The sequence below is a fragment of the Triturus cristatus genome, chromosome 7 (assembly GCF_964204655.1).
Source record: "Triturus cristatus chromosome 7, aTriCri1.1, whole genome shotgun sequence".
In the NCBI taxonomy this organism is placed as follows: domain Eukaryota; kingdom Metazoa; phylum Chordata; class Amphibia; order Caudata; family Salamandridae; genus Triturus; species Triturus cristatus.
The window spans coordinates 1,590,517,186-1,590,532,777 of record NC_140590.1 but is presented as its reverse complement, the minus strand read 5'-3'; the positions used below and the strand labels follow the sequence as shown (position 1 = coordinate 1,590,532,777).

General features: G+C 46.0%; 1 protein-coding gene across 2 annotated transcripts in view; it reads left to right on the top strand.

Moving 5' to 3' along the window:
- Positions 1–15,592, top strand: part of APCDD1L (APC down-regulated 1 like) — a 179,314-nt gene that overhangs the window by 152,987 nt on the left and 10,735 nt on the right. For both annotated transcript variants that reach the window (XM_085619442.1, XM_085619443.1), the window contains exon 3: positions 747–1,275. In XM_085619442.1, coding sequence (XP_085475568.1) covers positions 747–1,275 — 529 coding nt within the window. The remainder of the gene's footprint in view (positions 1–746; positions 1,276–15,592) is intronic.

Sequence of the window (15,592 nt, the reverse complement as noted above, 5' to 3'; positions counted from 1 at the left end):
GGAATTTGGGTAATTTCACGTTCTGCGGAGAACGCGGAATTGCCCAAAATTCTGCGTTCCGCGGCTTTGCGGAATTTTTTGCTTGTTTGCGCTCTCAACATGCGTGTTTTGGAGAGATTTCCCCCCGAGCATGCAAACAGTGTTCGCGAACAGAAAAAAGCAACGCGAACAAGCAATTCCGCACGTTTGCAAAATTTCTGCCTGCTCGCGGAGATTTTTTGCTGTTTCGCGGAGCTTTGCGTAGCGCGACTACGCAAATTCTGCCCACCCCTAATATTATTATCTTATGGCATTTTAGTGCTCTTAAAGGAGAGAACAGAACCCCATTCTTGGCAGGTGTTTGTTTGCTCTAGCTGGTACAACGTGGCCTAATAATTGTAAATCTGAAGAAACTGATTCAGTGTTTATTTAGTACTACATTGCTAATAGCTGTAATCATAGGAAACTGACTCGGTGTTTATACAGTACTGCTTTGTTGTAATTTTGGAAATGCCAATAAACAAAAGTGTTAAATAAAGGCTAATTGGCAAAAAGGAAACTGGGAGTATCCCTTATAAAGCACCAACACCCCCATCTCAGACTCACTTTTGATCTAAAATGTCTCTACTCCCTCAATCTTTGATTGATTGTTTATTGACAGGCTGGAACATAATTAATTTTGAAGCAATTACCCACTCAAAAAGTTGTCAGTAAACTAACCGCACTGAAGAGGGTGCTCATGGGTCCCTGTTTTTTCTCTTTTGCAGGTGTGAAGTCCGCCCTGGTCCGGAGTTCCTCACCAGATTTTACACCTTTTATCCCAATCGCTTCTTTAAGGCCTACCAGTTCTACTACACAGACCGGCGCTGTCGAGATCCATCCTACTCCTTGGTGATCAAGGGCAAGATCCGCTTGCGCCAGGCCTCCTGGATCACAAGAGGGGCGACAGAGGCGGACTACCACCTGCAGAAAGTGGGCATCGTCTTCCACAGCCAGAGGGCGATGAAAGAGGTTGCGGCTTTACTAAATCAGACTTGCGCCGGGGCGGTGCCCGTCGGTCGGCCCTGGACGCCAGGGACACTTTATGAGCTCCTCAGCGCCAAGGCGGAGCGGGACTGCACGGCTGCCTTAGGCTTCTCCATGCACGAGCTCAGCCTGGTCCGGCTGGAGAAGCAATACCACCAGAAGCAGGACACACTGGTGGCAGAGCTGTTTCTGGGGGACATTCATACCGAGAAGCGTGACAGGATCCACTACCGTCCAACAGGCTATCAACGGCCCCTGCAGAGTGCCATGGTAAGCAATCAAATTACAGTGACCAGGCTTCACGGATTTGCCAGGACGGTCCTGATTTTTCACCAGCTGTCCATGCAGATTTCAGGAAATTTAGCTCATGGCCCGGTTTTTAGAGAGGGTCGACTGAAAATGTTGGGAGGTCCTTTTTTATGTTTTACAAAGCAGGGATAGTTAGCAGTTGTTTCAAGAAAGCAATTTAATTACCAGGCAAGCTACTGGGTTTAAAAATTGCATTTTGAGTATGTTCTAACTGCCTGTTCTGTAATTCTCTGCTGGGGAGCGCTGTCATTCTGTGCACACGCTTGAAGTAAAATTGTAGTCCTTCTTCTATTTTTGTGAAATGTCCCAGTATTTGGCTTTAAAATTCTGGTCACCCTAAATCCAATGCATTGGCAATGTCAGTAGCAGCGCATCATTGAGGCCACTCAGATCTGGCTTCCGCTTACTCCTGGCTTCTAGAACCTTCGCATGTACGACAGTCTGAAGTTTCAGCACAAGCTCATGTTAGAATACCTCTTATGCCAGATGGTAAAACAAAATGGCTTCTCATTATCTGAGGTACACTGTGATTTAAGGAATTCGTCATGTTTCCTAATAGACTAGTGCCTTACGAAAAGCCTATATTTTGGGTTGGGAAAGAGTAAGTCACAGTCGCAATTGTCTGACACCTAATAGTCTCTCACTAAGTCTGGCCAGATTTAAACCGCACTTGGTTGATGGGAAATTATATTTTAATTGTGCCCTTGTTTTTTGTTCTGGCAGGCCATTCTCAGCACCAACCGTCCATTTCTAGGTGCATGATGTAGCAGCAGCACAAGCAACCTTATGCTGTGCCACCGGCAGTGCTTAATTTGAGCCTGTGGTTTCTGGTGCTCGGCACCGGCACTTCATTGTCAACACTGGCATTTATGACAGTCTGCTGCATGGTGGTGCTCTTTGTCTCATTTAGAGACAAGCATAACAACAGTTGTTCATTAATTCAGTGCACTTTAAAAATGACTAATACCTGCCGCCAAAGCCATTCTTATAGCTTTGGGGTTCTGAAATAGTCAGAACTGTGTACCTCTCCTCACCCATGCAGGGCTCTTACTTTTATTCGAAAGTCCTAGAGGAGCAGTTCATTATCTCAAGCCCAGAGTGAACTTGGCTATGGCGTCTTGTTTAAGGGTATTGGTTTGTACAGCAACCCTTCCAAAACCTAGGCCCTTATTTAGAAAGGGTTTATGCTTCAGTCACTTTTATGTGACGCTGCTGCGGCGTAATCAATGCACCACACTGCGCCCTATTTACAAAGTGAGGCATCTAGGCAGATGCGTCACTTTGTATAGTCCTGCGCTATGTTATACCTGCATCAGGTATAATGTATGCAGGGTGGGCGTTCCCCCCATAAAAAGACTTGTAGAAGTGCTGCAGTGAAATCTACTTCTACTACTTTACTGCGTCAAATCCTTACTCCTGATTCAAGCAGGCGTAAGGACTGACACAGGGCCTTTCACATGGGACTCGCCCCTGTGTACTGACACATTGCTGGAGTTGCGTTATTTTCCGACACATTCCAGCAATGTGCCATTACTGCGCCAACAGATACGTGAGGATTCCTGATATATCTGTTGGTGCAGCTCCCGCTGCGTTTGTAACATATGTACTTTGATTGTTCTTGCATGACATCGTAGGAAACATTACACATTAATTTCACTTTCCAATTGTGTGATTGTGAGGTGCATTATATTTGCAAATCTTCTCATTCTACGGAACACACATCACCTACAGTGTAGGAACTGGGAAAGGGACCCAGGGGTCATAGTCATGAAACCTGACCCAGACCAGTTAGGCTTTGTAGGAGGGCAGAAACGTGTCGGATAGCACAAGACATGATGCTTCCTCAGTTACCCTCTTGTTTTTAGCTCTAAGATATGGAGTAACAATAAAAGTACCTTTATTTCCTACCCAATATGTAACAGTTGATTCCCCCCCCAGATCTATTTTTATGCTCCCACAAATCCACCCATACAAGTGTTCCAGGAGAGTAGCCAAATGATGAAGCATGCCACCATGTTTGGGAGAGGGTTTGCATCCTGCTTAGAGTATAGATCCATAGGCACACTGATTTCAGCATGACCACCGAAGATTTTTTGTCTAACAGTCTCTACGCTGTGGAACATTGTTTAATTATCAAGCACATTTTTTTCAACCTCATTTGTATAATAACATACAGACTTAATATTTTGAAAAAAAATTGCTGCCCTGATTTGCTTTAAATTTTAAAAATAAATGCTTCTGACATTACCAGTGAAACATCTGCATTATTTACGTGTTTATTTTACAGCATATTATCAAAAGATTTAAGAAAATGAGCCTTACAGTCTTAGCGCGATGGAAGGTCATCACAAATGTTTGTGGCCAAAGAAACAGAAGTCTGTATTCGCTGTATTTTCCTCTGTCCTGTTTGCACAAGGACAGGAGGCAAACCTTCGAAAAGAGCTGAAAAAAACACCAGCCTGATTTAGGCAAGAAAAATCAAGAAAAATCAATAGGATTTAGGCAGAAAAGGTTGTGGCAATTTAACTAAAAATTGAAAAACTAGCTCATCCGGTTGCTGAGCGGAAGGGCGTAGTTAAGAGTCAGGGGGATACCCGAGTCCACCGCTTTGCCTAATCATATGTTCCTACACTCAGTTTTTCTAGCTGCAGGAATACTGGTCCTCATTTTAGGAGCCAATATTTCCAGCCAGTTAAGTATCATGAGGCTTTGGTAGGGATATCTTAAGGATTTTGGGGGCCCCGGGCCAAACGTATTTTGGGGGCCCTTGTTCCGAACTAATTTCAGCTCTTCAGTGACGTGTGTTTTCAATATTGTAACATCAGCACCTCAAAAATATTACTGCAAATAATCTGCTTGACACCCTCCCCTTTCTAATACGTGATGTTTTGATCTAAAAGAAAGTTTTTTATGGATGTTGGATGAAACAAACACATTTCGATGCAAAAAGTCTGTAATAGACTCTCACACATCACCCACATTAAAAATAAATTAAAGGAAAATTGTATTTAAAACAATCTTATTAAGAATTATTCAAGGTCATTGACTGTACAGAACAGAGCTGACTCTATCAGGGTGCTCCCTGAAAGGCTGGCGCCCTGGGCCAGAGCCCACTTTGCCCATCCCTTAAAATGTCTCTGATTTTGGCTGCAAGAAAAGTCAAGGCTCAACCCCAGCGCCACCCTGACTTTTTATGGTCTCGCTTGACTGCGCAGCTGTCGACAGACAATTATGTGAGCATCACTAGAGACTGCACTGTAAGTCAATCGTGAGCATACGTTGCGGTGCACTGTTGCACTGCGTCCGCTGACGGAATCTGACAAAATGCAGTTTTGCTGGTGGTCCTTGGACTATGTCACTTTGGTATTTGACAGTAATGCATTGTTTTGGCAATTTCAAAGCCAAGTTTGCTAAAACAGCTGTTTCCAAGGGGGTGGGGACCAAGGAGTGTGGAAGTGTACATGAGGTAATGCTGATGTCAACACTGGGGGTCTCTCCCAGGCCAACAGATTGCTTCTGGTGATTTACAATCCAGCGTTTCCCTTGGACCTGCTTTGCAAGCTCTACAGGTGGGAAGTGCATAATTTCCTGAGCCTGGGAGCTCTGCACTGCATTGTGCAACAGCCCAACTGGCCTGATGTCATTTCCTCTCCTTCCTTCCGCATGAGGAATAAATGAGTTTCTGAAGCTGTGGTAGTGACTGGAACCAGAAGGCAACACCTCTCAGGGAGCTGGGAAAGCCACAGCGCCCCCTCCCAAAAGGACAACCATGTTGGTGGAAAATCTTGGAATTAATGCTTGGCTAATCCATCAAAGAGTGGGAGGTTTAATGTTTGGTGGGGTGAGGATTATGCGATGAAATTGCAGAATCACAGAAGGGCTTTGAACCACAAGGTTTTGGAGAACCCTCTGCTCCAGGTCTTAACGGCGAGGACTGTGATTAGCGATGTCTGTTGAGAAGCGTCATCTCTAGATGTGATTACGTGATCTTAGGGCACGCAACGCACCACCAGGGCCGGACTGGGAACCAAAACCGGCCCTGACAAAGTGCTTGGCTGGCCCCCAGGGGCTTGGGGGTGCAGCCGAGCTGTTTGCCAGAGCCGGTTTCAGACAATTTTGTTACAGCAGCAATGCTGCAAAAATGGCCCTGTAACAAAACCGTCCCCCCCAGGGGCCCAAAACTGGCCCCCAGCCCTGGTGCCCCCCCCGGGGAAATGCCTGGTGCCCGCTATGGCCAGTCCGGCCCTGCGCACCACAGATACAACTGGTGGTGGCGCCTCAAATCCGAGATTATGAACTTTAACGCATGTGTGTGCTCTCACACATACTCAAAAATAGTATTTTGCATGCTGGGACATGTAGTTTCAATGGTATATTACAATAAGGGCAGAGACGTTTCAAGGCACGGGCCAAGTGGGCTCTGGGCCAGGCCCCCGGCATTTTAGGGGGGCCCCCTGATGGGGCCAGCTCTGTTCTGAAGACAGTCTTGCCCTGATGACCTTGAATAATTTTTAAATAGATTTTTTTAAATACTCTTTTCCTTCTTTTTATGTTGGTGATGTATTGGAGGCTATTCCAGACATTTTGTAGAGAAATGTGTTTGTTTTATCCAACATTCATAAAAAAATAAATCTTTTAGATCAAAACAGGACCCCACACGAGAAATAGGAGAGTGTTACAAAGATTATTTGCAGTAATATTAGCTGCTGCTGTGTTATAGCATTGAAAACACAGGTAACTATCCCTGAATATTAGATGTAAACACATTTAGAATTTGGACCAGTGCGCCTGTGCACTGTCAGTGAGCTGGTCAAAGAGGGCACAAAAGAGCTGAAAATGGATCATAAATTCAATGCTGTTCCGAACGGGGCCCCCAAAATACGTTTGACCCAGGGCCCCAAAAATCCTTAAGATGTCCCTGAATAAGGGGACGCAAAAGACCCACCATGTAAACACCAGACCTGCCTTTTGTGCCCTTTGTTACATGGGTCCTGTTGGCCGCCGTGTTGATCATTTTCTAGATTTGAACCAACATGTGTTGAAGGCTAGAGTGTCTCAAGTCACAAAGTTACTAGCCTAAGATGCACACAATTTTGAATTAACCAAGGAAGACTGGCAGGCCCTCATTATTAGGGTGACCAGTTGACTCCATGCAACCAACGCTGCAGTCCTTGGTATTTATTTAACAAGGTAATGATGCATGGTAGTTTTAGTCTAAATGCCGTGAACTACTACAATTGGACCATACCACTGAATTAATGTGTCCCATTATTGCTCCACAGCCCTGGTATTTTTTTACTGTCAGATCTCTCTACAGCCTCTGCATCTCTTCACTCTCCCATTTGTCTGAAGCCCCATCTACCCAGGGTCTTAGCAGCTCTACACTGCCCCATTGTTGTACAGAACCAGCATTTGTTCACTCTTACATCTGTCTACAGCTCACATATTATCAAATTAGTGGACAGAGGCACAGGGAGAAACATTTTGAACCAGGAAAGAAAGGGCCTCATTTAAGGTATGGTGGGCAGGCCGCCAACCACCAGGGTGGCCAAGGTCATTGCCTCCGTCACCACGGTCGGTCTTCTGTCCGCCACATCTAGAGATCACCGCCAGCCCTGCAGTGAACTCTGCCTTCACAGGAGCCACCGCGATGGAGTTGCAGGAGCTCCTTAGCTCACTAGGAATCAGCCATCGGAAGATACACTCCGTTAACCTTAAGCCAACGAGGACATTGAAAGGTTTATGTGAACACTAAACAATGTACGAAGATTGTGCATGGAGCAAGATGATAACTTTGAGAGTGCAGTCCACCATTTCCTACGAATGTACCATAACAAAGCGAGCTCCTGCACCACTGCTGTTTGGGCAATCGCTCAAGGACACTATCATAGCATCACCCAACTGGAGATCTACATCTCCTTAACCAACGCATGAACCAACTTAGCAGAAAAATAAATGATGATGCAGTCAAGTAAAGCGATGCAATCCAGTGATAGAGGCATTCAAGGTGGCTATGTCATACTGATGTGAAACTGACACTCAGTTCAGACTACTATTTGAGAGGAAATCTTGGGAAGTCCTTGAAGTACAAGGCATCATGAGTACAGCAAAGCACCTGAATGAAACATTTACTCTTCACATTTCCTGGTTCAAGAAATGGCAAGGCACAATCTTGTCGGAGAGATGTAATGAGTGAGTCCTCTTCAGCCGAGTGGGATGAGTGGTTGACCCAATCGACACACCATCAATCACCCTCCTGACTGATCGATGAAGTATTGACTGCTCTGAAGGAAATCATGCCTCCACCAGAAACTAGAGTGATCCTATCAAGCTGCAACCAGGGAAAATACCAACTAGGGCAAACCCGAGGCCGTCCAATGACTGAGGGACTTTACATGATGACTCAAGCACACGGGACACTGTACATAATGACAGTTATGAATGCTCCTTCTTCTTACTTTAAAATGATATTGGAGAGCGATGCAGTGTGTCATCCACACTCTCTTGTGACCATGAAGTCAGGCGGCAGCATCAAGATATAAATGTAGGTGTGACATCAAAGACATGGAGGACTATGAGAGGAATGCTTGTAAATAGTCACTCAAGAAGCATTCCAAGCCAACATTTTTGCCCACTGTGCCATTCTAGACAGTGCTTCTCATGGGAACTGTCCATCCTGAACTGTCCGGAGAGGCCCCTCGAGAAGGACCACTAGCAGCCCCAGACCTGTTGTGGCCTCTCTACCCATTGTCACTTAAGGTATTACAAAAAGCACATGAATGTTGATGGTGTGAATGGTAACAAATAGTCTAACCACTGGCAGTCGCTCAAAATAGCATTCCAATCCATTGTTTTTAGCCCACATTTTTGCATTCTGCAGTGCGGCACCATAAGTGCGATGGGCATACCCAGATGTGAGTCCCGTGCTCGCTGTGCCACTGGATCCAACCTGCACCCTCCTGACGTGGCTCTGACAGGCCAAAACCAGTCTGGGCTTGCTTGTGTTCTAGGTCAGAGGGAACCTGACAGGCAGTTCAGGCTGGACTGTTTCTATTGTTGGGCAGAGCCACGGCTGATTTGCATATTGCTGGTTCCTGTCTGGGGTGGCATAGTGGGCAAAAAATGATGGACTAAAATGCACCAATCACCAGTGGCTGAGATTAATTCAAGCATTCCACGCATCACTTTTTTGCATTCCTCGGTATAAATAAATGTGGTTTGAGCACACAGGCTTAGACCACGGGTTGACCTCCATATACACTTTCTCTGTGCCTGTTTCCGCCAGTAGCGGCTCCTCTGCTAAGGCGGAGGAGCGTTGCCCCACTACTCTCTGAGCAGTTCAAAAAGGAAAAATAAAATGATAAAGACGCAATCTTATTATCATTTTATTTTTCTGTCCTGGCTCAGCTGATTGGCATTTTAGGTGCAGGACAGGGCGGGGCTGGGCTGTCAGGAGCAGGGGGAGGAGTGTTGGGCACTATCTCAAGTGTTCATGACGCTTTGGCCTGCCTTCTTGAGCTGGCTAAACCATAATGCGCACTTATTGCAAAGCCTGGGTGGAGAACATGCACAGGCTCCCAATACCTGTCTGAGCGCCGAATCACGGTGCTCAGACCAATCACGATGCTGCTGTTATGCAGGTGACAACAGCGCTGTGATTGGCTAGGGGAGTCTGGGAGCCTGTGTGCTTCCTGCTTCTGCAATCGACCCAAAGAGGACAGAGAGGCGGTGGCTGACCTTCAGGTAAGTGATTTTGGGGCATATCAACAACAACCGGCGATAATTATCTCTAAGCGCACTTAGCGCTAGGATAATTATCGCCGGCTAGCGTTGATTTTTATCGCTGAGATAGTGTGCTATTAGCAACGCTTATCTCAATAGCGATAAAAATCCTCACGCTAACAGGCTAACGTGAGATTATCGCTGGAAACCCAGCGATAATCTCATGTTACCTTGTTGATAGGGACAGGCAAACTTAGCCATGATATCCTTCTTCCATAGGATATTGTTATGAAAAAGATAGACCACACACGAGGTAAGTGTGACTCTCTTTATTCTGATCATCCGCTCTCCTCAGTCACATAGAATCTACGTTACACAACATTCTAAGGTGAGCTTCCACAGCCCGGGCGTACCAAGTGGGTCAGAGTGGGAAGGGGGGTTGGGCTATACCAAATGCAATGATGGAGATTATAACACATCTCCTTATGTGGGGAAACAATGGAAAGGCTTCACAGTTGGGGTGAGTTAACCACTCTGTCTTTGCTCCATGTCTGTCCATTCTCCAGGCGAACTACATTGCGACCACACTTAACCACACCCTGGTGTGTATGGTACTTGCTGCGTCCTGGAGGAACATGAGTGGGCATCTTAACCTGTACAGTGGAGCCAACCTTGTACTCCTGGGCTTTAACGCCATGCTTCTGGTCGTACCATCCTTTGTATTTGCGTTGGTGTTGAGAAATCTTCACTCTACTCTTACCAAGGTCGGGGACTACCCTTCTTTCTCCTCCCAACCACCCCGGGTTCATTTTGGTGCAGGGTTCCCTCCCTCTTAAACACGCAAAAGGAGACACCCCTGTGACAAGATTGGGAGTGGTATGGTAAGACCAGATGCACTCTCTTAACGAATCTTCTACATCGAATCCACTGGTGATGGCCAATTGGATGTGCTCTTTGATAAGCCGATTGGCCCTCTCTACCAACCCATTGGCTCTTGGGCAATAGAGAGCAGTTTTCTCATGCTTTATATTGAGATTCTCTAAAAACAACTTCATTGTGTCTGAAGTAAACTGCACCCCATTGTCTGTCACCAATGTTGTTGGGATGCCCTCATATACGAAGACACTCTTTAAAAATGAGATAAGGTTGCTTGTCGTGGTAGATGAAGTAAATTTAAAATTCACCCAATGAGAGGTATAATCAACAAGAACAAACATGAACCTCTTTTGTGTACCCAGGATTTCCATAGGACCAATAATGTCAACAGCTAGTTTTGTCCAAGGAATCTCCGGAACTTCAACCGGGGATAAGGGAGTATTGTGTGTGATTTTGCTTTTGTCACTATTAGCACAGCTAATGCACTCCCTTACTTTTTGTTCAACCATAGAGTCCATTTTTGGGAACCAGAAACAGCTCCTAACTTTGTTCTTAGTGAGGCTCCTCCCTAAATGACCCTCGTGTGCCAAGTCAATAATTTTGTTCCTCAAACTCTTGGGAGGAACCGCTCTGTTCCCACGATGTACCACCTCCGACACTATTGACAATTCATACCTCACCTCCCAAAAGTCCTTGATGGAATCTGGAACTTGTGAGCGAGTCTCAGGCCACCCCTTGAGGACAAACTGTTTTAGAATGCTCATTTCACTGTCCTCCCTCACACTGGCGTCCCATTCCTCTTTACTTAAAGCAGGGAGATGTATGGCTAAAATGGGGACATCCAACTGTTCCTCACTTGAATAATCCACCAGTGGTGCCCTAGATAAATAGTCCGCAATCACATTCTCTGGACCTGGGAGGTACTCCACCTTAAAGCAGTAGTTTTCTAAACCCAGGACCCATTTAGAAATTCTCGGGGAATTGTTATGTACACTTTTAGACGAGAACATAAAGGTCAGAGGCTTGCGGTCTGTATGTATAACAAATTGCATCCCCCACAGGAAAAACTTAAAATGATTGACGGCCCAGTAGCACGCCAACGCCTCCCTCTCAATGACTGAATAGTTTTTTTCCGCTGAATTTAGGGTACGTGATGCAAAAGCTATAATTGTATCTTGGCCTTTATCCTTTTGTGACAGCATCGCGCCCAACCCTTTATTGGATGCATCCGTGGTGAGAATAGTTTTTTTCCGTGGGTCGAACGACCCTAGTGCAGGTGAACCCAGGATACACTCTTTTATTGACTTCACTATCCTACTATGTCTCTCCTCCCACACAAATTCTCTGTCTTTCTTTAAAAGTTCACGTAGGCCTTCACACAGATCCGCAAAGTTTTTCACATACTTTGACATGTATTCAACAAGGCCTAGGAAGGATTTAAGCTCCTCTTTGCTTGAAGGGTTTGCCGCATCCTTGACCACTTGAATCAGACTGTGCTTTGGTTTAAACCCCTCCTTAGATATGGTGTGACCCAAATAATCCACAGAAGTCACTTTGATCTTGCACTTATCCAGTTTGACGGTTAAACCCGCTTTAGACAATCTCTGGCACACTGTGTTGAGGATATCATCATGTTCCTCCTCCGTTGCCCCATACATCAGTATGTCATCCTGGAAACACAGCGTATTTTTAGTACCCTCCAATACCTTTTGCATGACTTTTTGAAAAACAGATGCGGCCGAAGCCAGTCCGAAGGGCATCCTGATGAACATGTAGGCCCCAAACGGTGATGAAAATGCCGTTAGGGGTCTTGACTCAGGATGTAACTCAACCTGATGGTACGCCATCGATAAGTCTATGACCGAGAAGTAACAACCTTTCCCCATAGTGCTCAGCATCTCATTTATGTTGGGCAGTGGGAACCTCTCCACCCAGATATTGTCATTGAGACTGCGCAAGTCCACACAAACACGAATACCACTACCATTGGCTTTAGAAGCAATAACTAAAGGCGCCAACCATTCTGACGCCTCTATTGGTTGAATGACACCCATGTCGCACAATTTATCTAACTCGCTTTAGAGGACTTCTCTCAAACGGAAGGGAACTGGTCGCGCTCTGTGGACCACTGGTTTAGCGCTCCTCTTGACTTTTATTCTGTGTTGGAAATCCTTCAACTTTCCCAATTTTTCGGTGAAGAGGTCGGGAAACGCCTCTTGTATAAGGTTATTGCTATTGGGAATGTCTACTAGGATGACCTGGTTCTCATTGTTGGGATCCAGGATGATTCCCAGATCTTTCTGGTGTTTCCACCCCAACAGGTTCGCACCCCTCTCCACTACATACACCTTGCCTACAATGGTTCTACCCTTGAAGTCTATGTGACTACTAACCATTCCCACCAAAGGGATAGGGTCTCTAGTGTATCCCTCCGGCGATATATCAGGGGGAACCAGCATACCCTTGTCACCCCCCAAGGAATTCTCAAAATCAGCTAGATTAACCAACGTAAACGGTGAACACGAGTCCGCATACACCTCAAGAGGTTTGTTGTCAATGAGAATGACACATTTAGGATAATTTGTCCTTTCCACTTCTTGGCTATCTTTCACCTGAAAAACGAATCTAGCTTGCGATTCTCCACTGGTGTTTACACTCCTAGCAGGGCTACTTGAACTAGAACCCTCCCTGCACACCCTGGCTAAATGTCCTCTTCTATTACATTTTTTACATAATACCCCCCGTGCAGTACAAAAGGGGCTGTTGGCCAGGTGGTTATTGCTGCCACACCTAAAACATTTCAACCCTTGGGTCTCCCTTCCTGGATTACTGTATGGTGTGCTTTTACTCTCCTCTCTCTTGTTAACCTTAAAAACTTCTCTCTCTGGCCCTTCACTCTGAATGGCTGCCACAACATCCTCTTTAATTTTCATTTCTCTGACACACTTGGCGGTGTGCTCCACAGATTGTGCAATAGAAACGGCATCCTTTAGAGATGGATTTTTCACCAACAGTTTCTCTTGCACTTTTCCACTATTTGTACACCTTACAAGTTGATCTCTTATAAGGGAATCATTCAAGTCACCAAAATCACACAATTGTGTAAGGCCTCTCAGGGCTGCTATGTAATTATTAATCGACTCCCCCTTTCCTTGGGTGCGACTAAAAAACTTATGGCGTTCAAGCACCACATTGACCTTGTCACCAAAATGTGACTCCAATTTCATCATAGTAATGTCATACACATCAAAATTTTCATCCTCTTCCAACTCTGGTTCAGGTAAAGTTTCGTAAACTTTCCGTCCATGAACACCCAAATTGTGTAACAAGATGTGTTGTTTGCGCAGAGGAGAGAATCTTTCACCTCCCATGGCGATTAAATAAGACTCAAATAGCTTTGTCCAATCTTTCCAATGTATCTCTGGATCACCACAGTCATTGAGGAAAGACGGAGGTTGACTCATGCCCGGAGTGCCCATTTCGTGAGGTTACACAGATGAAACGCTATATTACTTGTAACCTTGACCAAAAATAGAGGAAGTGCAGTTAATGGCAACCAGACTGATGCAGGAGGCAAGGCAAACAAAAGCAGGATTACGCTTTCCAACAATTCAAAGGAGTCACGCCAAATCAAACGCACTAAGGAGTGCGAGTCACCATGGGAGGTACTCTTGTTTTAAGTAAGGCATAAACTGACCAGAATGTGTGCGTGCCACAGTAGGACACGCTGATGCACGATTTTGAGATGCACAACCCTGTGTGCATATCACAGAGGAGGATGCTCACGCAATAGATATGGCCATGAAGAGTATACCACACAACAGTGTGCGAGCATAAACGAATAAAGAAAACTGGTTGGACCTTACTTGTAGTCCGGAGGCTTCAGACAGGCCAAAAAGACTGGAGCGCCGGTGGAAAGGTTTCGCTGCGAACCACCAGAGACTGCAGACCGGCCCTGGAGGTACTGGTGCGCCGGTAGACGACACAACGGGGCGGAGCAGAACGCCCCCTCAGGAAGGCAGCCTCACAGGAACAGCAGTTGCCGGACGGAGACCAACGCCGGAGATGAGCACCGCAAAGGCAGTTGTTCCCACACGATGTCGAAGGAAAACCTCCTCTTCAGGAATAAAGCGCAACAGCCACACTCAAGGAGCTTCGATTTGTTCCGCTAGCCCAAGGAACGGCACACGGAGCACACACCCGGTCCTTCACTGAAGCGCCGTTGCGAATTTCCACACTCTCCTCCTGACAGAATCCTTCTCCCTCCACCTGAAGCGATGATGTCAGATGACACAGCGTCGACTCAATTTGAAAGAACAGCGCCACAAATCGCGCAGAGTCACCACCACGATCACAGTCCCTCACTGGACGCTGAGGCGACTCGTCACTCTCCACTTGACAGGAATCGTTCTCCTTCAACCTGAAGCAAGGATGCCAGCTGACGTTGATCAGACAGCGCCAGGGTAGAGGAACAGAGTCACCACCACAGAAGCAGAATAGTAACTCCAAACCCAAGACTGCCTAGTACATGGGCACTTAGCAGGAGAGAACACGTAAAAAGGGGAGATGACCAGCTGCCCCCTCCGCAGGCGTCGCCAGTGTTATGAAAAAGATAGACCACACACGAGGTAAGTGTGACTCTCTTTATTCTGATCATCCGCTCTCCTCAGTCACATAGAATCTACGTTACACAACATTCTAAGGTGAGCTTCCACAGCCCGGGCGTACCAACTGGGTCAGAGTGGGAAGGGGGGTTGGGCTATACCAAATGCAATGATGGAGATTATAACAGATATCATGGCTAAGTCTGAAAAATACCAGACGTAAAAAAGCAGCGTTAACCGCGGTTAGCGCTGCTTTTTTTGTCTCTAACAGGGTTAGCGACATTCTTGATAATAGGAGAAATGTCGCTTAGCGACATTTCTCCTATTATTCTACTCTGGAACGCCCCCTTTGCATCTCATTAGAGATGCAAGGGGAAGCGTAGAGTAAAAGGGTGCTAACATGCAAATTTGCATGTTAGCACCCTGTTGTTGATAGGGCGCTAGTTTTATCTCTCCTTTTTTGGCTTTTAAAGCCAAAAAAGCAGAGATAAAGCCCTTGTTAATATGCCCCTTTGTTTTTTCACCTCACTCCCCCCATCCCCCCCACCCCTCCCCGACAGACCTCGATAAGTAGCACCCACAACTGGTTTCCACAGCCCTGCGGCATATGCTACAAAGCATTTTCGGTGCTTTCAAAAGCGTGCACACTTTTATAACTAATTTGCTTTGGCTACTTTTCGTTTGAGATTTCCAGTTTCCTCAAATTTCTCAATAAAATGACATTTTGGTCGCGACATCTCGCACTAGTAAAACCCCTGGAGAATCCACACCATTCCGTCCTTTAATCCATTACTTTAGGTGGAGCAGAGCAGGCAAGATTCACTTTGCGTGATACTTTCCTTCCCCCAAACCAAAAAAACGTGTTTTCCTATTAGCCAACAGGGCCCCAGTGCCCGCATTTACCCTAACGCTGCAACTCCTCGTATGGGCTCAAAATAAACCCACGCTTTCGGTCGAAACCGCCTAACCACCCAAAAACACAGAATTACCTCCCATTATCGAAGAATTTCCTGCCCACAGAGAATATTTTTGCCAACTTCTGGGGTTATTTATCCGTAAAGCTGCGCGCTGTCAGC